The sequence below is a fragment of the Nicotiana tomentosiformis genome, chromosome 2 (genome assembly GCF_000390325.3).
Source record: "Nicotiana tomentosiformis chromosome 2, ASM39032v3, whole genome shotgun sequence".
In the NCBI taxonomy this organism is placed as follows: Eukaryota; Viridiplantae; Streptophyta; class Magnoliopsida; order Solanales; family Solanaceae; genus Nicotiana; species Nicotiana tomentosiformis.
Window position 1 is genome coordinate 44,177,208 of NC_090813.1, and position 25,661 is coordinate 44,202,868.

At 34.8% G+C, this 25,661-nt stretch overlaps 1 protein-coding gene and 2 long non-coding RNA genes across 4 annotated transcripts; 2 read left to right on the forward strand and 1 right to left on the reverse strand.

The window, feature by feature from the left end:
- Positions 1-6,489: 6,489 nt before the first annotated feature.
- LOC138906445 (uncharacterized) lies at positions 6,490-8,014 on the forward strand. The gene is made up of 2 exons (XR_011413840.1): positions 6,490-7,450; positions 7,593-8,014. It is a non-coding gene; the product is annotated as an uncharacterized lncRNA (long non-coding RNA).
- Positions 7,550-22,261, reverse strand: LOC138906444 (aldehyde dehydrogenase family 3 member F1-like). Of its 2 annotated transcripts, none has more exons than XM_070195253.1 (10): positions 21,829-22,261; positions 20,707-20,775; positions 10,009-10,105; positions 9,601-9,807; positions 9,294-9,418; positions 8,922-9,026; positions 8,618-8,790; positions 8,456-8,546; positions 8,148-8,297; positions 7,550-8,038 (listed from the first exon to the last, which is right to left on the reverse strand). In XM_070195253.1, exons 1-10 carry the CDS (start codon positions 22,015-22,017, stop codon positions 7,778-7,780), a joined length of 1,467 nt encoding a protein of 488 aa, XP_070051354.1. In that variant the 5' UTR covers positions 22,018-22,261; the 3' UTR covers positions 7,550-7,777. The 2 variants fall into 2 exon arrangements, with proteins under 2 accessions (XP_070051354.1, XP_070051352.1); XM_070195251.1 differs by having other exon boundaries at positions 8,922-9,044.
- Positions 16,173-19,607, forward strand: LOC104087367 (uncharacterized). Its single transcript, XR_011413841.1, has 2 exons — positions 16,173-17,114; positions 17,846-19,607. It is a non-coding gene; the product is annotated as an uncharacterized lncRNA (long non-coding RNA).
- Positions 22,262-25,661: the final 3,400 nt, after the last annotated feature.

Genomic DNA, 25,661 nt, shown 5'->3' on the forward strand with positions numbered 1-25,661 from the left:
ACCCGAAAAGGTACATTCTCAACAGTGCTCATTCTGCACACAAATTGAGGACAAAGATCAAAACCCACATATTTTTCAAAAACACAAAGTGGTTAATTTTAAAAATCCAAATCAGTAAATTTCGTACCAAATTGTTTTTATTTTGTTGCAAATACGGCCCTTCAGCACTTGAGGAAAGTTTTTAGGGTTGTGTCTGCCAACTGAGGTTGATTATAGGAGAAAAGACTGACTTAGGTTTACATGGTGGCTATTCTTGTGAAAATAGCCTTCCGGCGCTCCAAGAGAATGTTTTAAGGCTATTTTGACAAGAACGGCCTCGGGTGATGATCATGTTTCAAAAGGTTCTTATTTTGGTCGGTTTTGAAAAAATATGGACGGGCCTAATGGGGGTTGCCTGCGTATCTCACATTCGGTGAGAATCAGACCCACATAGTTCGTTAGGTTTTGGCGCAATAGGAAAATATGACTTATTTTGAGAATGACTTTTTTTTTTTTTTTTCAAAAATTTGGCAGAATTTCAGTACTTTTCAAATACTTGGATTTTCAAAATCGGGTAAAATGTATTTTCTCTCTTACCTCACTCTTTGTTATTTTTTTGTTCCTTTTCCCTATTCTAGAAGCCAGTCAACATGCAAGCCGAAACAAACATATGCACAAGTAGCACGTAAAATATATCAGGATGGTCTTTTATATTGGGTACACCTGTCCTAGACGGACCCAATCCGTGTGTTGAGTCCCCAAAGTCAAATGCACGTGATACAAACAAACATACCTACTAGGGATCCGGCATGTGGTTATGTCATTCTAAGTTTAAATCCTGGGTATATTGTTCTAGACCTGGCTTATCCGAGCGGACAACTCGAGCCGAAGTGGGACAGCGTACCAGGAATACAGAAGCTTCACCGGCTTTGCAACTTGTCGGATCCTCGTTCTAAAATTAGGGGTATGACTCTAACAGAAAAGAAGCCACGCGAAGCGCACTCTTCCCAGAAGATTTAGAAGACTCAAAGAGAAGAGGGTTTCGTAACAGTTTATATACAGTTCAAGCAATATAAAAGCGGTAAAAAGTGGCATTTAGAACATTAGGTTCAAACACGTAAAAATCAGATAATAAATAAAAGCCAAGTATAATAACTTTTCTAAGCTCGAATTCTGAGCCCTGAACCAGAGATTCTGGGTTCTTATCCCTAGTAGAGTCGTTAGAGCTGTCACGCCTCTTTTTTTCCGGGGGATAGGGAGTTTTTCCACTTGAAATAATTTATGGTGTCCCAAGTCACCAATTTATTTTAGAATCCCAAATCAAGGAAAATTGGCTCTTATTTATGGTCTGCGAACACAGAAGACCGGGTAAGGAATTCTGTTAATCCGAGAGAAGGTGTGAGACACTTCCGAGTTCCGTGATTTTAGTACGGTCGCTCAACTATTAATAATTGGCCTAGTTATCTGATTTAATACATGTTTTAAACCTATGTGCATTTTTATTCCTTTTCCTGCTTTTATTACATTACTGCATTTTAAACTTTTATGGAATTAATATGAGACGAGTTACGTTGTCGTACACTCGTTGTTTATACACATCGCAAATCGCGTCACGTGAAACGCACCCGCAATCTACAACATGTTTAATTTTATTTTTTATTGTTTGAAGTTGTGGTCGAGTCACGTGAAACGCACAATCGAATTGGAGATTACGTATCGTGACCATGCTACGGGAACCGTACCCACAGTCAAGATGATTTATTATTAATCGCGTCTAAAGCAAGCTACGATGTTCGAATATTATTCAATTACGAATTTTGAGATTATTGTAAGGTCATGAGGTATGTAATTATTTGTGGAAGAATTGAATTTATTATTTATAGAAAAATGGGCTAGTTTAGAGAAAGATGAGCCAGCTATGTTATTTATTACTTTGGGCCTGATGAGACTAAATCTTTTGGCCCAAAATCTTTTCTTCTCCAACAGCCCAAAACCAATTTCCTTAGAAACAAATCGTGGCCCAAGCAAATTATCCAACCCAATATCCCATATTCCTTACATTTCTTAAACAAAACTAATGACACCACAATCTCATGAACAAAATTGGTAAACAAGCCAAATTACAGTGATTCAATAGACCCTTTATCCGGTTAAATCAACTCAAAACAAAACTTTGCAACTTTAAAATTAACATCATGGTCCAATAAACATATGAATAAGGAAACAATCAGATTCAAATGATCCAAATATCAATAGAGTGAACTACTACTTCATGCTACCCAATAACCACACCAATAGACAAGAAGGTAAATGGACAATTATAATCAGTGAAAAAAGAGAAATAACGGACCTTTGATATAAATTAACAGAGTTGAAATTACAAGAGCGCTAAACAATTCGACGAGTGTTGTCTGGAGCTTTCACCGGCCACGAAACCTCGAACAAAAAATCGCGACTTGCAACCCCGATCGACCTTACAAAACTGGTGATTTAGTGCCTTATTTTTGTTGGGTTTAAAGCTATTTTTTTGGGGAGGGGGTGATTTTGCTGGAATTTTTGAAAGAAAGACGACGAAAGAATGACACGAGTAGAAATTTCCTTATCCTAGAAGAAGAAAATAAATTTCTCTCATTTCCTTCCTCCCTATTTTTTTTTTCTCCTTCTCTTCTATTTATAGAAACTTTTTCTGAATTTTCAGATTTATTTTATTTTATTTTTATTTTTTAATTAAAAGAATTTTTGCTTCCCATTTTTCTTATTTTTTTAAAAATAATTCCCCACTTTCCTTTACTTTTATGTTTTAATTTCTCACTTTTTTTACTTTTAATATATTAAAAATTTCACTTTTTTACTTTTCTTTTTTTATTTCCCACTTATTTTACTTTTTCTTTTTTTATTTCCCCACGTATTTTACTTTTCTTTTTTTTTTTTAAATTTTCTCTTACTTTTACTTTTATAAAAAAAATTAGATACCCTTACTTTTATTTTTTAATTCCAACTTTATTTTACTTTTTATTTATTTTTTAAATTTCTACATTCTTTTACTTTTATTTTTTTAACTTTTCACTTTCTTTTACTTTTTTATTAAATAATTTTCACCTACTTTTACTTTTACTTTTTAATTTTATATTTTTACTTTTACTATTTTTTAATTCCCATCTGAAATTTACAAAAAAAATAAAAAATAATAATAATAATAATAATAATAATAAGTTTATTTATTTTTGGTTTTCAATTCATTTTATTTAAAAATAAAGATAAAAATAAAAATAAAAATAATACTAATAGTAATAATTGACCTTTTAAATTATTAATAATTTTTACCCTATATAAAAAAATATAACAAAGCTAATATATATATATATATATATATATTAAATTTCTGAAAATATTTACATAGTAGAATGTGATAAAAATTCAAATATAGTAAAAATTAGGTGGTCACAGGTATTTTAAGTTCTATACAGCATTTGCATGAATGGCAGGAACCGTATGCATAATACCGTTACTGTGTGAGGCACTTGAAGGCCAATTTTCAGAAGGCACATCCCAATAAGGACTTGCATGATTTAATGTGGATGGCTGCAACTGATCTCCAGGAGTGCAAATTCAGGAGGCGCATGGAATCTATCAGGTAGGAAGACGAAAGAGCTTATCATTGGTTGATGCGACATGAGCTTGACAAGTGGACATTGCATGCAGATGTTGGTTTTATTATTTTATTTTATATGTTTGTTTGTTTGTTTGCTTGTTTATTACTGACTTATTTTTTACTATACTAAAATTAAATAATTAGTTTTCATAACTATACAAGATTTAATTATTAAATATTCACATTTTGGTTCCGGATACAATATTTGAGGCCCAGAAGCAACAATGTATCCTGAATTCTTATATTTTTACATTTGTTGACTATAATTGGGGATAGTTTGTATTTGTATTGTCAGCTTTTTGACATATTTTTGGGAATAAGAGATACTTAAATGATTAATTTCTATAACTACAAGGATATTACGCTAAAGGACATTACGTTTTACTATGCTAAAAGGTCACTACATTACAAATACGAGCACTACATTAGGCCACAAGATACCACTACAAGGAACTAAAGTAACAATTGATCTAGTTTACTAGTCTTTTAGCAAATAAATAATCTAAAACGGATAAAAATAACAAATCAGTTTAAATAAAAAACAATCACGAAAATACATATACCACAGTAAAAAGTAACTAATTAATATTTTTTTAACAATTAATAACAATTTCTCTATTTTACGAATTTTTTTAGCACACTAAAATTATAGTCCGGATAAAAAATAACAAATTAGTTAAATCGCAAAACAATCACAAAATAACATAGAGCACATAAAAAACAACTAATATGCATTTTTTATACAAGGTTTAGCTAAAACTAAGTCGGAATATCTCGATTTAAGGTTTTTAGAAAGTCGAAAATTTTGTGATTTGGAGCCGAAACAAGCAACAATGTCCAAGATAACACTTTAGTTAGAACGTGGGACAGAGAATCTTTACTTTTTGTGGGACGGGTGGGCTCCACACAATTTTTTTTGGATTAAAAATGAAGGATGCTTAGATTTTTTAAATTATGTTTAGATTTTATAATTTTGGGGGGGAGGCTCGACGATTCTGTTTTGGGGAAGGGAAGGAGACGGTATATATTTATATGTATAGCGTCTTTTGTTAAGACGCTATATATATAGCGTCTTATGTTAAGACGATATATATATAGCGTCTTAACAAAAGACGCTATAGTTTCCGCTTAAACCAAAATATATATATATAGCGTCGTTTTAAAAGACGCTATACCTAACTGGCCAAACGACCGTTAAGGTATAGCGTCTTTTAAAACGACGCTATATATATTTTGGCCACTGTATATTTTTTTTTACATATTTTTATTCTTTGAGTCCAAAAATGCATTATTTTGGTTCCGGACTCACTTATCACATGCCATATGAAATTGATTTTTCTTGCCTCTTAAAGCTCCCATGCAGAAGGCTCACCTAACAAAATTGATCAAGTAAAAGAACAGGTTGCCCTGTTACAGTCACGGATGGAGCTAGAGTATCGGGAGCGGGTTCGACCGAATCCAATAACTTTGATTCTAACCTTGTATTTGTCTTAAAAATCCATTGAATATGTACAAATTATTATTAAGAACCCAGTAATTTAAAATAATTAAAATTTCGAACCCATAAACTTGAATCTTGGCTCCGTCTCTTGTTATAGTTTTACTTTTTATATACTTTTTCCAGTTTTTTTGGATGGAGTGAGCTCCTAATTAGTAAGAGAGGAATACGACAACGTATCTCCCACGTTTTTTCTCATAGGCCCCTCCAGCAATAAGTTATTAATTTACTAGGGGCAGTACTTATATCCACTTTGATTCAAGAGTCAAAAGTCTTGAATGTCTAACTACTTGTTTGGTCGAATTTAAAACTCATATTGCAATTAATACTACGGTTGAAGAAACAACTGGCAATATCACCGTCACAAATACTCCATACATTCACTTTTACTTGTCACATTTTACTTTTCTAGAGTCAATTTGATTAATATTTGAAGCAAAATTGCATTAGATTTTCTTAATATTTTAAATTTAAAATTTAGATATTTGGAAACTATATGAAAAGTACTATAATTTATAATTTTTCTCATGTCAGTATGGTGAAAAAATATATATTAAAACGACAGTCAAAGTTTATGTAGTTTGACTTTCGAAAAACGAAATATGACAAGTAAAAGCAAGCGTGTAGTAGAAAAGAAAAAACCAACTACCTCTATTATTTTTTTTTGAAAGTGGATATATAGTCTTGTTCGTTTTAATTAAAGTTAAGATATCTAATGTTTAACTTGGCTTGGCATGAAATTTAAGACTCAAAAGAAGATTTTTAAAATTTTATAATTTCAAATTAAAGATGTAAATAACATACAAAAAAATATCCATGGAATTTTGTGATATTAAACATGTCAAATCATTCTTACATCGAAGTATTATTAAGAAAAAAAATGAGAATATTAAAAATCTAAAAAAATACTATATATAGAAATATAATATTATTTTTAAATTTACTAATTGAAAGTAAGACACGCAAAATAAAATGTATGAGTATAAATTGCAATAAATATCAACAAAATATTACAAAAATATTTAATTTATTTAATATTGTAAAAACTACTATTTGTTTGATGGGGCACACTCTAAAAACTACCAAGATGTTGGCAATGATGAGGTTTACAGCAGCTTAGATACATGGGGTTGCAAGAAAATCTTGTGAAGGAAACCTATGCCTGTGGTTTTGAGAATTCATTTGCTATTCAACATATGGCTTTTCTACTCTTTTGCAAAGGTCTTGAAGTTAATCAACATGTACAATCTGGAACTGATATATAATTTTATGCTGACTTTATAGCATTAATATTTTGATACAATATATGTTTCATTAGAAAAAGAAAATAGTAGTCTTAACCAATTTTGAAACAGGAACATGAAGCCTCTCACCGTATGGTATGTTTGTTTGCTTATAATATAATTTTTTAATGTTACGTAGTGGCTAAATTTGAGGTAAAGTTGCAAAAACGTTCCGAAATACATTTTTTTTAATTTTAGAAGAGAATTTTCTTTCATCAGTCTATCAAATGTGTTAAAAGTTTGTTGCACTTGGCATTCAATTTCCATATGATGAAGAAAAGAAAATTACGCACGAGATTATTGTAAAATTTGTTTAGCAGCATTTATCTTCCCTTAAATCTTTTAGTCTCTTAGACTTCAAAGGAAACATAATAACTAAAAAATTTACCAATATAACAGTTATACGCTGCCTCTTAATTTTATAGAATATTTACACTGTAATGGATTTAACATTCCATTTTAGTTTCCGATAAAATTAATAATTATAACTATATTAATAACCATAACACTTATCCGTGTTGTATGATAAGCTTTTCACTATAAAATGAGCATTTAACTTCACCTCTTAGATTGAAAGAGGTGTTCCTCGAGAACCATGTACTTTTAAAACTAAATAAGTAGTGAATGCTTTATTTATTTTAATTAGATTTTCTGTTAGATTTTTTTCATAAGTTTTTTTTTATGTTACATCTTGCATTATATAATATGTTTTATTTTTGGCAGTATAAGTAATTTATTTCCTTTGAATCAACTAATATAAAACAAAGATGTTTGACAGCGCGAAGCACGGCCAATTAACTAGTATAGTTATATAACGATGCCTCCTTATCTCTAATACCATTTAAGTTGGGAGTTGTAAGTTATGTGAATTCATAACTTGCCGTAAGTGGGAACTATATTTCTGTCTATTCTTCTATTAGAATGAAACACAATCATAATTCCAAATCCCTGGCAGCAGTCTATTCAGTAACTATGTTTCTTTCTTCTGCAGGTTTCACCGAATCACATCAGAAAGTAAGCTGCAACTCTAGAATTAAGGTAACTTTACTGTAAATTGCTTTAGTAGTTTGTCTTAGCCAAAAAACTAAAGAGCGAAAACAATTCAAAAGCCTATATCATTGTTTACTGAACAATCACTTTCATGAAAATTAATTTACTTTGTCTATTATATGCTTGATAGGCAAGTCGAGAGGCAAATAAAACCACTTCAACAGATTGCTGGAAACAAAGGACAAGTGTAAATTAGTTTTAAAAACCAACTTCTCACTGGGGCAAGCAAGTGACAACATTTTAACTTTTCTTGACGATTGATTAAGGCACTTTGTTTGATAGATTACCCTTATTTGACCGAGAAGATTTCATCTTCTACTGCCTTCGATTTCTTCTGAATAATCCTCTCAACCCCAGCAAGAGCAGTACAAGACCAACATAGTCAAAATCGTAAGCCAATCTGACAAAGTCCATTTTGAAATCATTCCAAGGAGGATACCTTGGTTCCAACTCAATTAAGAAGCTCCTATGTAAGACTGCTTTTTCATGACTGAATGTGTCAAAAGAGAACTTCCCATGGTAACGTCCGAAACCACTCTGACCAACGCCTCCGAATGGTAATGTGTCAGCTAAAAACTGACATTGCAAAATTATGACAAGTAAATCAACATATCCTTTTATGCTTATATTTAGCTGAGGGAGTGAGGATATATTTGAAAGAGAAGAGGTGGAGGGATCTTCACACCTGAACCATAGCATCATTGAAAGTCAGACTTCCAGAAGATGTTTCCTGCAAGATCTTCTCCTTCAACGAATCGTTCTTGGTAAATGCATATATTGCAAGAGGTTTTGGCCTCGAGTTTATGAACTGAATGCTTTCTTCAATATTATTCAGCTGTTAAAAGAACCACTTTCCTGTCAGACATTTTTTTGAGGAGATTTTCTGATAAAGTGAATCCAGAGTCAAGTCCTTTTACTCCAATTGAAAGCAAAGATAACATTTTGTAAGCGAAAAACAACAATGATATTGTTTGAGAATCAGTTTGGCCTTACTGTGATGATTGGAAGCAATGGGCCAAATATTTCTTCAGTCATGATCTCAGCATCTAGGGGAGGATTCAACAAGATTGTTGGCTCAATAACCCTGAAAAATTCATCAAATAGAATGAGGAACGCGGTGTGTAAGCAATAGTATAAGAGAATACAGAGGATTACATATTTTCCTCATCTACTGAGCCTCCATAAACAACAGATGCTGCAACATTCGGATCTTTCAGAAGGTTGTGAACTCTTTTAAAGTGGTGCTTGTTCACGATTCTGGCGAGATTTTCCAAAGTTTTCAGGTTCTCACCATAAAATCTCTTGATGAACTTCTTCAATAGTTCGATCTGGAATACCAGAAACTACAACAATAAATAGGCAGCTACACTATCTGCCTCAAAAAGACAACAGAATAAATCTTTTAATGAGCAAGCAAGGCGGAAAAGATCAATATAACAGCTCATGCTGCCATTAATACCAGAACTGAAGCAAATTGTGTTTCCACGAGCACATAATCGATTCCTATGCATGCTTGTCCGTTGCATGGTCCCCACTTGCCACCCGCTATCCTTTTGACAGCCACCTTAAAACCAACATTATACTGTGAGCAAAACATGAATAAGGCCTGAATTAATTGGATACTCTACTCCCCTCAACTCTACTTGCTTCTATAACGCAACCCATAACTTTGGTGCAATGACCTAGGACAAAAATTTCCTTTTATTTGCAACAAATAAAGTTGTTATTTATGAGAGATGCCTTGACCCTTAAAGTTTATAGCTTAACTTTCTTTTTAAATGAAATATGAAGTAATCATTATTGCATTAGAAGATATTTAACCATTGGAAACCTGTAAATCGGAGAAATTTGATAGAGTGTCAAGGATGGTCGGACATTTTCCACCCAGTTCTAGAGTTACAGGTGTTAAGTGCTTCGCAGCTGCTGACATTATGAGGCGCGCAACTTGTGGACCACCTACAAAACAGGAGGCCGGAATTATATCATCAACACAAAGGGGCTGTTCATAACTAACAACTCTTTATTCTAGGTCACTTCTTAATTATTCATAAATCATAATTGCTGAATGTCCTCCTGCAAAATGCTCCTTCCAAACATGAGAAAGATTACAGGAAAAAAAATGGCTAAGCTATACATACCTGTAAAAAATATCTTATCCCATTTTAGCTGCAATAGCTGTTCTGATATGTCTTTTCCACCTTCGACAACTTTAATAGCTTCTGGATCCAAGTAAAGAGGTATTGTATTGGCTAGAAAAGAGGAGCATTTTGGTGCTAAGTCTGAAGGTTTGAGGACAACTGTGTTTCCAGCCGAAATTGCTCCAATCACTGGGTCTAAAGCTAGGGCTGCAGATGAAATAGCAAACTAATAAACACAAAGCGACAGTTGTGGACAACCAGCTAAGAGAACCTAGCAGATGTCAATCGAATAATGGAATAGTATAAAATCCATACTGCTTTTGTTCCTGAATTAGTAATATTGATACCGAGTTCAAGGAATTAGTTTCATTGTACAATTACAATAGTAGTCAAAAAGATTTTACTCACAGATGGGAAAATTCCAGGATGCAAATATGAGCACCACTCCCAGTGGCTCTGATACTACTGCCCCTCTTGCAGGAAAGAAAACTAATGGTATCCGGCCCTGCTAATATAACATCATCAGTAGCTGCTCAACACCTTAGTGTTGGGAATAAACCCCCACAAAAATAATATTCACGGTACTAAAAGCGAAATAATAATGTAGCACTGAGATACGGTAATTAACAAGAATAAAAGAGTGACAACGACACCAAGACTTTTACGTGGAAAACCCTTTTGAATAAGGGAAAAAACCACGGCCCCGAGACGAGCAATTAATATCACTATAGCAAGAAATTTTACACTTTATAGGTTCGAGTAAAATACTCCAAAGACCACTACAACACTCAAAATAAATAACCCTCTTTTGAATTTCCCACCTCACTACAATATCGCTCACTCTCTATTTTCCTCTACACAGTCTATTTCTCACAATGCCTGAGAAATACTCTATGCAACTATTGTGTTGCTTTTCTTTCTATGTGATAAAATGAAGAAGCCGAAACTCTCCTTTTATAGGAGAAATAACCTACCTCTTCAACCAATCAGAATGAAGGATTGGTTGAAAATTTGCAATGCAAATTTTTTCTTTCTTTCGCCTAAGAAGTTTGACATTTTCCTTCTACAACCTAGCTTATTTGACAATAAGAAAGAAAAGATGGCTGCCAATCAATTTCTTCCTTAATTTATGGGATGGACCCCACAAATTTCCTCCTCCAGTCCCATTCACCTGAATGAGGTAGCAGTGTCTTCTAGTTTGAGTGCATGCCGACAAGTTCTTTACATAGCTCGAACTTGTCTCTTGGTACCACCTTGGTTAACATATCAGCAGGATTTTCACTCGGTTGAATCTTTTTGACCTGTAAAGATTCGTTCTCCACCTGCTCACAAATCCAATGATATCTCACATCTATATGTTTTGTTCTTGCATGGTACATGAAGTTCTTGCTTAAGTCTATTGCACTTTAACTGTCACAATAGACGACATACTCCTTTTGATGCAATTCCAGCTCTTGAAGAAACCGTTTGAGCCATACCATCTCCTTGCCAGCTTCTGTAGCGGCAATGTACTCTGCTTCAGGTGTTGAAAATGCAACACACTTCTGCAATTTAGACTGACATGATATAGCTCCCCCTGAAAATGTAAACAAATATCCAGTAGTGGATTTTCTGTTATCAATGTCACCTACCATATCAGCATCTGCATAGCCCTTCAAGATTGGATGAGATCCTCCAAAGCACAAACAATTTCCCGTGGTACCTCTCAGGTACCTTAGTATCCACTTGACTGCTTCCCAATGTTCCTTTCCAGGATTTTCAAGGAATCTGCTAACAACACCAACTGCATGAGCAATATCATGTTGGGTGCATATCATTGCATACATCAAGCTTCCGACTGCTGAAGAATAAGGAACTCTAGCCATGTTCCCTTTCTCCTCCACACTTGTAGGACACATCTTCTTGCTCAACTTTAGATGACTAGGAAGAGGTGTGCTGACTGGCTTAGTATTCTTCATGTTGAAGCGTTCCAGTACATGTTCAATGTACTTCTCCTGAGACATCCACAACTTTATGCTTGTTCACTCTCGAACTATCTTCATACCCAGAATTTGTTGTGTTGGGCCCAAGTCCTTCATATCAAATGACTTGGACAAATATCTCTTCAACTTTGCGATCAGCCCCTTATCTTTTCCTACAATTAACATGTTGTCCACATACAACAACAATATAATAAAGTTATTTTCAGAAAATCTTTTGAAGTATACACATGGATCAGAATATGTCTTTGTGTAAGTTTGACTTTTCATGAATGAGTCAAACTTCTTGTACCACTGCCTTGGTACCTGCTTCAACCCATAAAGACTCTTATTCAGTTTGCACATCATGTGTTTCCTTTCAGCTACTTCAAATCCTTCTGGCTGCTCCATATAGATATCCTCTTCCAAATCTCCATGAAGAAATGCAGTTTTCACGTCCAACTGCTCTACAAGATCTAGGCTAGCTGCAAAGCTCAAGATTGTTCGAATAGAAGTCATTTTGACAACAGGTGAGAAAATTTCGTCAAAATCAATACCTTTCTTCTGCTCGAAGCCTTTTACCACCAATCGAGCTTTATATCTGACCAGCTTGCCATTTCCATCTTTCTTGAGTTTAAAGACCCACTTACATTTGAGTGGTCTTTTACCCTTTGGAAGTTCAACCAGCTTGTATGTGCCATTTTTCTGCAAAGATTCCATCTCTTCTTGCATGGCTTTCATCCATTGGTTCTTTTCTGGATGGGACATCAACTCCTTAAGACTTTCTGGCTCCCCCTCATCACTGATGAGGACATACTCCGTGGAAGGGTACCTGCATGACTCTACCCTTGGCCTTTCTGATCTCCTCAGAGGTTGAGGTTGTTCTTCTCCCTGTGTGGAGTCATCCACTTGCTCGACATCATCATCAAATTGCTCCCCCTGCTGAATAACCTCACCAGGTTTCTCCCCTTGCTCGGCAACCTCGTCGGTCGTACTTTCTGCACTTGTGGGATTGTTAGAAGTAGAAGAAATAGTAACAAGGTTAGGAATAATACCATTCTTGGCCTTCTCTGACATATCATCAGCAGTTCCAACTTCACTTTCTCGGAAGACTACATCTCTGCTTCTGATGACCTTCTTCTTTACGGGATCCCACAATCTGTATCCGAATTCTTCATCTCCATATCCGATGAATATGCAAGGAACATATTTATCATCCAGCTTTGTTCTATGCTCCTTTGGTATATGTGCAAAAGCTTTGCAACCGAACACTTTCACATGCAAGTAGGACACCTCCTTGTTGGTCCAAACTCTCTCCGGGATGTCAAACGCCAATGGAACTGATGGACTCCTATTGATCAGGTAACAGGTTGTCTCAACTGCTTCACCCTAGAATGACTTAGGCAGTTTAGCCATTCTGAGCATGCTTCTCGCCTTCTCCACAATGGTGCGGTTCATCCTTTCGGCTACGCCATTGTGTTGTGGGTTTCCAGGAACTGTCTTTTCATGTCTGATCCCATGGATCGAACAGTACTATTCAAATTCCCTTGAAGTGTACTCATCTCCATTGCCACTTCGGAGACGTTTTAGCTTTTGGCCTGTCTCCATTTCCACCATAGCATGAAACTTTTGGAAAACTTGAAACACCCAATCTTTGGTTTTCAAAATATAAACCCATAATTTTCGTGAAGCATCATCAATAAAAGTAACAAAATATTTGTTACCGCCCATCGATTCAATTTTCATTGGACCACAAACATCAGAATATACCAAATCAAGTATATTCAATTTTCTTTCAGACGATGTCTAAAATGAGACTCTATGCTACTTACCAAATAAACAGTAGTCATAGGGTTTTACCGTTGTACCTTTGGCATAAGAAATGAGTGATTTCTTGGCAAGAATCTGCAATCTCTTCTTGCTCATATCACCCATTCTTTTGTGCTACAAATCTGCAGAAATCCCATCTTGTGTCGCGTTCAATTCACCTTGGCATATTTTTGCATTTATCCTGTAGAACGTGCCATGAGAAACTCCATTTGCAATCACCAATGATCCCTTGGTGAGTCTCTACTTTTGATTTGCAAAATAGTTCTCGTATCCATCTCGGTCTAAAGCAATTCCTGAGATCAAGTTCATCCGCAAATCAGGTACATGTCGCACGTCTTTCAGAACCAATGTGCATCCGACATTTGTCTTGATACAAATGTCACCAATCCCCGCAATATTTGAGTAACTTGTGTTACCTATTCTCATAAGGCCGAAATCACCTGCTACATATCTGCAAAAACGATCTCTTACCGGTGTGGCATGGTAAGATGTTGTATCAACCACCCATTCCGACTCTAGACCTGATAAGTGCATGAATTCCTCTTCCTCGTTTATACAGAGGACATCATTATCATTGTTTTGCACCATGGCGGATGTGTTGTCGTCATTCTTCTGGCCACTAGTTTCACCTTTGCCCTTCCTTGGATTTGGGCAATCTCTTTTGAAGTGACCTGGTTGATCACAATTGTAGCAATTTCTAGCTATTGATTTGGATCGGTTCTTAGACTTCCCACGAGCTCCGGATCTACCATAGTTGCTCGAACTCCTTTGATAACTCATGCATCTACCTTCTGTGATGAGAGCATGTCCTTGATTTTCAGGCTTCTTTCTCATCTTCTCATTGAGTAGAAGAACCGATGTGACATCTTTCAACTCAATGGTAGTCTTACCGTGCAGGATGGTTGTTGCCGGATTATCATACGAAGATGGCAACGAGTTCAACAGCAAGATGACTTTATCTTCTTCCTCGATTTTCACTCCGAGTTTGGCGAGCTATGTGATTAGTCCGTTAAACACATTTAAATGTGACAAAAAATTCGTACCTTCACCCATGTGTAGGGCGTATAGCTGCTTCTTCAGGTATAATTTATTTGTCAGCGTTTTGGACATGTATAGGCTTTCCAACCTTGTCCAAATGCCACATGCGGTGTCTTCATCAATGATGTTATTTACCACATCGTCTGATAAGTGCAGCCTGATTGCACTAGCAGCTCTTTCATCCAAGTCAGCCCAATCCTCAGCTTTCATGGTATCAGACATTTTGGCATCAGCTTCTAGTACCTTGTGTAATCCTTGTTGGATGAGCAGATCTCACATCCTTCTTTGCCATGTTGAGAAACCGCTATCTCCGTTAAATTTTTCTACCTCGTACTTTACTCCGGACATTTTTGTTTTTCATCGAGTATAGTACTACCGACACTGAATAGTATTTTTGTGAACGAGCAGAACCTGTGCTCTCATACCAGTTGTTGGGAATAAACCCCAACAAAAATAATATTCACGAAACTAAAAGCGGAATAATAATGTAGCACCGAGATACGATAATTAACAAGAATAAAATAGTAACAACGACGCCAAGATTTTTACGTGGAAAACCCTTTTGAATAACGGAAAAAACCACGGCCCCGAGACGAGCAAGTAATATCACTATAGCAAGGAATTTTACACTTTGTAGGTCTGAGTAAAATACTCCAAAGACCACTACAACACTCAAAAGAAATAACCCTCTTTTGAATTTCTCACCTCACTACAATATCGCTCACTCTCTATTTTCCTCTACACAGTCTATTTCTCACAATGCCTGAGAAATACTCTCTGCAACTATTGTGTTACTTTTCTTTCTGTGTGATAAAATGAAGAAGCCGAAGCTCTCCTTTTATAGGAGAAATAGCCTACTTCTTCAACCAATCAGAATGAAGGATTGGTTGAAAATTTGCAATGCAAATTTTTTCTTTCTTTCGCCTAAGAAGTTTGACATTTTCCTTCTGCAACCTACCTTATTTGACAATAAGAAAGAAAAGATGGCTTCTAATCAATTTTTTCCTAAATTTATGGGATGGACCCCACACTTAGTTTATATATATATATATATATATATATATATATATATATATATATATATATATATATATATATATATAGAGAGAGAGAGAGAGAGAGAGAGAGAGAGATGGGAGGGCCCTAAGGCCGGTGACATGGCGCTCTCATTCAACAGCAAATCCCGTGTCTTGCCTCTGTGCTTATTTGGCATTTTAAAAGAGATACTCCCAGCAAATAACAAAAAAAAAACTCAAAATATACAAACCCATTCAGGTGCAACCACTTCTTCCACACCGATTCTTTACTCTCTATTTTCTTTCACTTTTTCTCTACTCCTCCATCTCTTTCACTTCTATGCACTCCTCCTTCTCTTTCTCTGTACTCCTCCATCTCTTTTGTACCCTTCTCTCCCTTCTTATTTTTACCCCCATGAACTGTTTGAAAAAATGTCGCACTAGCACCCGGAATGTGCAACTACTTCTGTTCGATCAACAGATACCGGTATGTAATTCTTTCAAACTTAATTTTTACCCATTATGCTAAGCAATTCTAATCTAATCAATGATATATTTGCCTACTCTAATTCTATTGAAAGAGCATAATTGGGATTAGGTTCGTGCTTATGTATGCAACCAATTAATATTTGTGGTCTATGTTGTGTGTGAATGAGTATTCTCTTCTATGCGAAGTGCCAATGTGCCAACTGCTCTATTTTGTTATTTTTTTCCCATCATTTTAATTTTTTTCCCACTTTCTGCGTGTTGACTCAATAATTCAACCGTTGCACATTAATTAGGAAGTACGAAAGTCGCTTCAATTTTGTTGTTGTACGGCAAATATAAGAATAACATACAACCAAAAATAACTCTATGCTTTGAGCCTGTGCGGAGTAGAGATACTGATATACTTGACTAATCTAATTGTATAGGTGTGGACACACAAGGATTGTGAAGATACAAAATGCCGTTACGAGATTGAGGTACACTCCAAATAATCGTCGCCATTACAATTTATGCACAATCGATAACTATTGTTTCTGCACAATCGATAACTACTGCTCTAAACATTGTTGAATACTATTACCATAATTATTGGCTTAATTGATAACTAAAGGTGTTATTTATCTGAAGTATATTATTATCATTTTGGTAACGAAGTTCGACAATGTCTTTCAATGAAAATTATAGTTTACTCATTAAGTTTTTCAATCTACTCTACATTTTTATGTTCTGCTTGAAGCGACATATGCATTTAACATTGCTACAACATTGTAATGATTTGGAGAAAAAATACCTCGGCATTATTTTGATGGACGTGAACTCAATATTACCAAATTTCTTATATTATTGCATTTTCGTCGTTATCCAAGTCCTCTTCTTCCCCTCCAAAAGATATGATTTTGGAGCTGAATATGGTAGCCCATCAGTTTCGACCAAACCATGTCTTTTTTCTTTCATTAATGGTGGCAATTCCGAATACTAATCTATCTTCTCTCTTTCATGAAAAGTTCTGTAATTAGTGCTAAACCTATGGAAAATTAAGGCTCAACAAAATAATTCTTAAAATTGAAGGCATACTAACGTTCATCATTATCATTGAATAGCAAAGGAGAACCTGAAAAGGAACAGTAAGAGCAAAAAGGCACAATTCGGTTTCACCATGGCTCCTTTAATAGATTTAGAAAAGGTACACCCTTTTTCTATTTCTATGTTTCATGTTATACACATTGCGCAAAGGATACTCTTTTCACTAATTATCATGTTTTGGCAATTTGTATATTGGTTTATGTTGGATTTCTCAGAACTAAGTATATATATTTGTGCTAGATGAATGATTGTTTTTTGCTAATTAAAATTGCTTGTGAAAGAGTTGAATAATTTAATTTTAGCATAATCATTATTACTGATAATATATTATTCAAATTCTTCTGTGATCCCCATTTAGCTTTCCTTTGAAATATTTTTGTATGTTATATTTTGTAAACCTTGCAGTATGGTCGATCTGGAACAGTGATTGAATTAATGGCATCTTTTACTCCTATAATTTGTTAATCAGACTTTTGTTATGTTTTGTGAAATTGAAGTCACTATTTGTTATTATCTGAAAATAAAGGCACTGTTTGTTTGTTTGTTTGTTTGTACATCCAGGATGTCATTTGAATTGGAATTCAATTAGTTGACAATCAAGTGGTAACTTAAGGGGGGAAAAGGCTGGTAATTTTTTTTTAAAATCGATTAACAACTAAAAAGTCTATTTAATCTGAAATTTCTGATCCAAATATCTGCTTCAAATATAATATTCTTTACTCTTTGCTCTCTTGATATTCTTTAATAGGGAAAATGATTTTGGACTGTTTTTCACAACATGTCGTCACCAAGTTTTCAAGCTTTTGGTCATTTGGCTTCACTTTTTTGCAGATTTGATCATAAATTGGAAGAGAATTATTTCTCTGGGTAATTGGACCAAAACATCAACCATTATCATCACTAGTTGATAATGTCTTCCTTCTCCACTCTTTCTTTTTAGTAGATTTTTTGTATCGAGATCTACTTCTATTTAATTACTTTATGTACTATCGAAGTTCTGCATATGGCTCCATTAGTTTTTATTCTTTTTGGCTCGCAGATGAGGAGAGTTGTGGCTCGCATTTTCTAACTTATGTTTTCCTTTACGGTATCATTACGGATACTTCTCTTTCACTAGATCATTCTCAGCTTCTGCTGTTCAAGGGCATCCAATTATGATGCCATATAATGCTAAGCTAAATATAATGAGTCAATTTTCAGCATTTCATTAGCCTTTTTTGTTTTCCTATGGACCTTTAAAGAATCTTTTCATTTGTTGGCATATGAAGCAACTGATTTAACGTTTGAATTTAATCTTTCAATAAATTTATGCAGTCTATCTCATAATCATGTTGTATAATCCTGGTCCATAGCTTCCTAAATAGAGAATTTGCACTGAAGTTCATTTCTACTAGAGTTTTTCCATCTTTGGTTTTCCTTTATATTTTTTCCACGAGTCTTGCTTTTCCTCGTAGAACTTCATTCTTCATACTACTCAATTGCCTATTCAGCAACATTTCAAAGAAAATTTTGATTAGCACTATCCAGCTTATTTATTCTGAATAATCGGGGAATAGTATGGAGTTTATTCTGAAAAATATCGCTTGATAATGTCATGATGTCCTGGGATCATGATTACCATATGTACTAGATTTGCAATTTTTTGTTCAAAAAATTCTGTTAGGTAGCACAGTTAAATAAATGGATTATTCTGTCTGATTTTGTATGCCATTATGCATGTGGCTAAGAAAAACATCTACTCTGCCATCAGCTCCATTATTCCTTATCTGATACCATTCCCTCTATCACAAGCAGTCCATAATTAACTATTTATGTTCCTTTTCTTTCTTGAAAAATATTTTGTGACTTTATGGATATAGTATTTATTCCTAATCCCGAATCATTGAAATGCAGCTCTGCACATATTAGGGGCATATACACACGAGATGAATGAAGAGGATCACAAAAAATCTGAAATGGTTTTGAGTATCTCTTCCATGCATTAATTGTCATTAGGCTGCAGGGTATGTGTTCTCATGACCATTCAATTAGAAGTTTTAGCTTCATTTTGAATGCTGAAGTGGAGTATTTTTGTGTGCAAACCTTTTCCGCGGGCACATACCTCCAAAATTTTTAGTATAATTGAAAGTGTTGATGAAAGTGTGACTGAGGTTTACCAAGCAAGATGCAAAGAATGCAAATTTAATTTGGAGGAGTTCGATGAATGACTAGTGAGTCATATTTCAAATGGAAGTTGAAAGTCATGTTGAATGCAACAATAGGATTACAAGATCAACAGTCAAAGAATTGGCTTGTATTGGGAAACAATGTTACATGCTTTTATCCTACTTGCTTGGGTAAATATATTTGAAGCACACGTTACTTTGATATTAGTAATGAGGACTACGGATTACTACAAGACTAATATCATATAGAAGGTTTCGGGATGAAACAGAAGGAAATCAAGAGGAATATAGGGAAGATTTATTCTCTGATAGAAAATGAGCATTTTCTTTTCTTTCTGCACCTTAAACACTGAAGGTTGTCGTATGAACATCTGGAATGAGCTATAGCTGGAAAGTTTTTAATTCTACATTTAATTTCTTAAATCTCATTCTTAGTGTTCTTTTGATTTTCATTTACAGTCCTCTACATTTGCTTTTATTAAGTTCTGCAGGTATAAATTTGTTTTTGAATATAGTGTATCTCTTCTTTTTGTTCTTTCTAGATTTTAAATTGTAGGAGTGTTCATGTATTCATTTACAAACAGTATTTCTTTCTAAAATTTTACATAGAATCAATGCACAACCACGAGAATACTGCAATACTCAATAACTAATGTATACTATTTTCGAGTTTTACAGGCTTTGACTATATAATATTTACTGTTTTATTTATATATAATTTTGTTAATTTTTTTGGAGATATTGTGAGTTTTGTATCTAACAGGAGGAAAAATTTATATGTGTATAATGCATGAAAATCGTATCTCTTCTATCTCAATTAAGTTTATAATAGGATCACATGATATTTTTACTATTTTGTTTAATGACTGCGCGAAGCGCGGAAAAATGCACTAGTTATAGATAATACAAATTGTTGTCAAATGACTGAGAGACATGAATAAAAGAACTTTTTAAACTTTCACTTGCTGGTTAGATGACCAAGAAGCAAGTAAACATAAGAGATATTTACCACACTTTCACGCACAAAGAGTAATAACATACTGCAGTAACCTCATTTTGATGTCTCAATAAGGTCATAGTATCACAAGGTTTACTTCATTGTTACTTCTGGATAGATTGGTTTTGAGCAATTCATTTGAAACTGCAGATTGTTTGTTATTGAATCACTTTTTTGGCGGATGTAATGCAACTCCTGTTGCTACTACTTAACAGACTAATTAGTAACAGAAAAATTCAATTCTAGATCTGTTTCCTTCGAAGTCATTTTCAAAACAATTCTGGGTCTGCTTGTCTCTGTAAACTGTTTCTAACATCAATAGTAATTTAAACAAGGACCGTTGTAAAATATGACAATACCTGTTTCTACAGTAGCTAACACACTTGCTCAAGACAGAAAGGAAGAGAAGTTACAACCAACATCCACAACCTATTATTAAGGATATGACATCAAAGATGTTTGCAGAAGATTGCTATAACAGTTAAGGATAATTTTATTTATTTCGCAGGGGAGAGGGCAGAATTACGAACCTTTTGAGGGGCCATCCACTTCTCAACACAGCGGAAAGCATTGGTAGCTGATTTTTTCACCACCCCAACCTGAAATGAGTGGAAAACCAAACTCTGGTCATATGATGAATCACTAATTAAATACACCAAATTTTATTGTCTAAAACTCTTTGATAATATGAATTTCAAGTGTATATGCCATTTCTCTGGCATGATAGGTTGATCACTATCGGAGTAGTGGTTAATTTTGGTCCTACTCCTGAGGTAGGATCAACTAGCTCAGCATGTGCAAATCAGAATTCAGAAGACACAACAAAGTCCCGAGATGCCTGACCAGCGTGCCTAACTTATCAGGCCCGTCCCACCCAATTATACCTGCCTGCTCCACATCTCCACTTCGGATTAAATCCAAAACAACCGTTACTGCTCTACGTTTCTCTTCGGATTCCAAGATTCGTGTAACCATCTCCCACAAATCAAGAGACTACAAATGAGGAATCGTTTTCAACCCTAGCTAGCTATTGGAGGTCCTCTAATAAAGGGGATCATCAAATTCTTGACCAACTACACTCTACTGAGCTCTACCGCTTCGTTACACTTCCGCTCTTCCTATCACTTGAATCAATGCCTCCGGTATCATATCATCACCAAGTTCTTTACAGCTTTCATTCTCTACTTTTTTTAATCTTTTTTTTTACGATTAACTTTCTATTCAAGCTGCTAGTGCCTTGTTATTCGTAATTGTTGGATTTTTAGCATCCACATATCACATCCAAATTATCCAACCTTCCATTTCAGGAAACAGCTAATCATACTGTTGGGTGTGTATACTACATGAAAGTAGAAAAGAAAAATGATCTACTTACTAGGATTTGTATATTTTTAATGGTGTGAGGCTTTTCTTTTTTAGGAAGTCGTACAAGCATACAATATCACTTTCGTTTTAGCCTAACACATATAGATATCAACTTACTTTGAGCTGGTATATTACAGAAGCAAAATTTGCACTCTTAATAGTTTGAAACTGAGCTCGTAAACATTAACAGTGTACGAAACAGAAGCACCAGGTGCATAAATCAGTTGAAGAGATTTTTTATTTTTTATTTTTGAAAAAAAAAAAAGAGAGAGAAAGTAGGTACTGACTTCATCACGATAAGCTTCAACAGGGTGCTTTCCAAGATCCTGTCTAAGTGCTTCAAAGATTTTATCTTCATTTTCAGCAAGGAGGTTGAGAAGGGCTTGAAGCTGTGCTTTCCTCCATTCAACCCCTCTTGTTCTTCCTCCTCTGAATGTTGTTCTCACTTCACCCAACATTTCTTCGACTCTATCCATTTCTTCAAATTTACTCAAACAAACACTCTTCTTTCCCCAATTCGATCAGTTTTTATTAAGGAACTCTTCCACATGCAGCATCTGTCCTTTCTCTACTAATTTTGCTTTGCTGTTGCCCTCAAGTCTTTTGCAAGCATTAAGTATCACGTGGTATTTCAAGTGTTTTTATTTGTAGTTTTGTGCAGTTTATTTCGGGGTAATATTTCCACACCGTTTTAGGATGATATGGGCTGCTAGTTTTTAAACACTATAAACGACTAATTTTGAAAAATTTATGACAACTATATTGTCGATACATTTATTAGGGGAAAGAAATTAGCAACAACATTGAAGACATCATATAGTTTGATAAGTATTAATCTCTTTGAACTTATTTTCTTTTTAATCCGTTCACAAAAGAATGATTTATTTTCATATTTGAAAATCATTTATTTGTATGCAATAATACTATGCTTCATTTCACACTACAAATTTAAAAGTCTTTTTTTAAAAAAAAAAAAATTATATCAAATTAAATAAGTTCACATAAATTGAAATGGAGAAAATAAGATACTACAACTATTTTGTCCTCTTCAAGTCATAGGCGGATCCATGATTTGAATTTTATTGGTTTAAATTTACAATTCTACCACATATCATCTCATTTAATAAGTTCAAAATTTATTATTTATACATATCTAATATGTTTTGGACAAAATAATAGGGTATAAGGAAAAACTATGAGTTGAACCCAACCATGAATGCGCCTCTGCTTCAAGTGGTTAGTGGTTACTTAATAAATGGTTGGTAAAGACTGTCCTCTACACCATCTAACATAACTTTACAATCGGATGGGAGTTTACTTGAGACGTTTTTGACAACACCTTCTGAAAAAAGAGAAATAAAATAGAGAGAGAGAGTTATGTCTTTATTGTGACTAATTTAGACTACAGTAGTAGAGTACTTGACGAACCATATCAACCCTAATCAAATTTGACGAACGTCCCATTAGGCATTGTAATAGCTAATGGGTAAATTATTCAGGACAATATGAGAATTAAATCGTCCGCTCTATTTCAGGAATTCTGAAAAATGACATTTATGTTAGTAAGATGGTTTTTAGAGTAAGGTACATTTATGTTTATAAAAAGTGGTCCTTACTTATCGAAGAGTCCGAAACCAAAATAATGCATTTTTGGACTCAAAGAACAAAAATGTGAAAAAATACATAGTGATCAAAATATATATAGCGTAGTTTTAAAAGACGCCATACCTTAACGGTCGTTTGGCCAGTTAAGTATAGCGTCCTTTAGAAAGATGCTATATATAGCGTTTTTTTTTTAAAAGACGCTATATGTATTGTTGTGGGCCCACAAATAATTCTTGTGGGCTTAACTCACATAACAATAATTCAACTGGGTATAGCGTCTTAGGCTAAGACGCTATACCTCAAATAATTCACACCCGGAATGGTTTTTGCCTTATATAAGGACGTTAAGGATTTTGTAAAAATCCATTCCGAATTACTCTAAGTGTTGTGAAATTTTTGTTTGTTTAGTTGTTTTGCATTTTGTCACAATGCCTGAAGAGCAAAGAACTAGAGTTTTATTATATTGGGGGGTGAGGTTGTGGTGGTGAATAACTCAGTAAGTTATAGTTTATCTCCACAATCTCATGTTAAGTTGCCACTTACAATGGAGTACGATACATTGGTATCATTGTTATGTAAAAAAATGAGTGTGAGCAAACGTTCGGTGAATCTTAAAATAACCGAAAGATATCCGTATTTTGTGACTCCGCACGGGATTACTTGTTATGCTGAGTTTAACATCGAAGACGATGAAACTCTGAGAGATTTTTTGAGGACTCCGGATGAATACCGAGAATTTATTGTGATAAAAATGTTGAAAATGTACGTTAAGGTTGAAGACGTTCGCAATAATGTGGTTGCGCAAAGTAGAAAAATTTCTCAATCATCGGGTGGTTATTTTTGAGCAGTTTTAGCCTAACAGGTTCCGGATGAAAGAGTTTGGCCGGATCTAAACTTATCTCCACGGGCGAATGAGGAGCGAGAAAATAATTTCTCCCCTAGTATACATAATCCACAAGCAGAGTGGTAAACTTTAATTTTCCTACTTTGTTACGATGTATAAATTTGTGTATTGTATTTGTATTAATACTCATATATTCCACATGGGGTACCGACCAGATATGAATTTTACAAGTTATGAACCAACGGTCAGTTGGAATATGCCGAGTTTTGGTGTGTTGGATCATGGTGGTCCATCCAGAGTCAGCATCAACAAGATAATGTGCATCATGGGATCAACACATTATGATTTATAAGTGAATATATAAAATTATATGTGTTGTTTGGACCAATTTGAGTAACTCATTATTTCTTTGGTTGTGCAGTGAAAATGAGCAACTTGATGGTCCCGTCCTTACTCAATTGCTCGAAGACGGCGTATTTAATCGGGATCTGGTAGATGCGCAGAGTCAGGAAGAGAATAGTAATTATGACAACAATACCGATGATTCTGAAGATAACACACCCTTCCCTGACGAGGGTGATGTTGAGGAGGAAGAGAATGTCGAACCTGATTTGACGAGGGAGCATGCTCCACCTCCCGTTAGACCAAAAGTATACGAGTCCCACGTGCCGTTTTATTCGAGGCATATTCCCTAACTTGATCATTTGCCAAGTACGCCGGATGTGGATGCCCTCACAAGGGATATTGACGAAATTCGGTCAGCAATGTGGAATGAATCTAGACCAACAGTGCTGTCAAAGGGCATTTTTTTTCCTGATAAGGCGCGCCTAATCAGGGCGGTGAAAATGTACAGCGTAAAAGAGTAACGTGATATGATGGAATGGGAGTCATCTCCGGATGTATACAAGGCCGTTTACCGTAGATGGTTTACGAGTTGTAATTGAATACTGCGTGCGAGGAAGAAGAAAATAAATATGTAGGTTGTGGGTAAATACATTGGCACCCACAATTGTAAAATGGACACATTCAGCGGAAATCACTTTAACTTGGATGTTGACTTGATTTCTCTTGTCTTGATTCCACACATTGAAGCCTCCATAAGGTACAAGATCAAAAAGTGTATTACATCTGTCCACCAGGAATATGGGTGTACCATTACCAAAAGAAAGGCAATTCTCGGGCGCAAACGTGCGTTTGAAATTGTATACGGTGACTGGGATAAGTCATTTGCATCTCTACCTAGGTACATGGCCGCATTGCAACACTTTAACCCCGAGACTGTTGCTGAATGGAAACTTGAGCAGAGTGCGGGAATACCAGAATATATATATATATATATATATATATATATATATATATATATATATATATATATATATATATATATATATATATATATATATTCAGATACACGTTCTACGCCTTTAAACCAACAATTGATGGTTTTGTGCATTGTCGGCCGGTAATATCCATAGACGGCACTCATGTCTATGGAAAGTATGATATTAAGTTGTTGATCACCGTTGCAGTAGATGCTAATGGACAAATATTTTCCCTAACTTTTGCTATTTGTGCCAATGAAATCCAAGAGACATGGATGCTATTTTTGAACCACTTGAAGGAGCACGTTGTCAAACAACGTTCAGGTATTTGTCTAATATCTGATCGGCA

Bases quoted from the DNA above. Each gene is read 5' to 3' on its own strand.
- LOC138906444 (XM_070195251.1), bottom strand. From the start codon at position 22,017: ATGGATAGAGTCGAAGAAATGTTGGGTGAAGTGAGAACAACATTCAGA. The intron at 9,808-10,008 runs GTGAGTAAAATC...TTTCATCTGCAG, and splicing joins ATCCTGGAATTTTCCCATCT to CCCTAGCTTTAGACCCAGTG. The intron at 8,791-8,921 runs GTATTAATGGCA...CTGGTATTCCAG, and splicing joins CACAATTTGCTTCAGTTCTG to ATCGAACTATTGAAGAAGTT.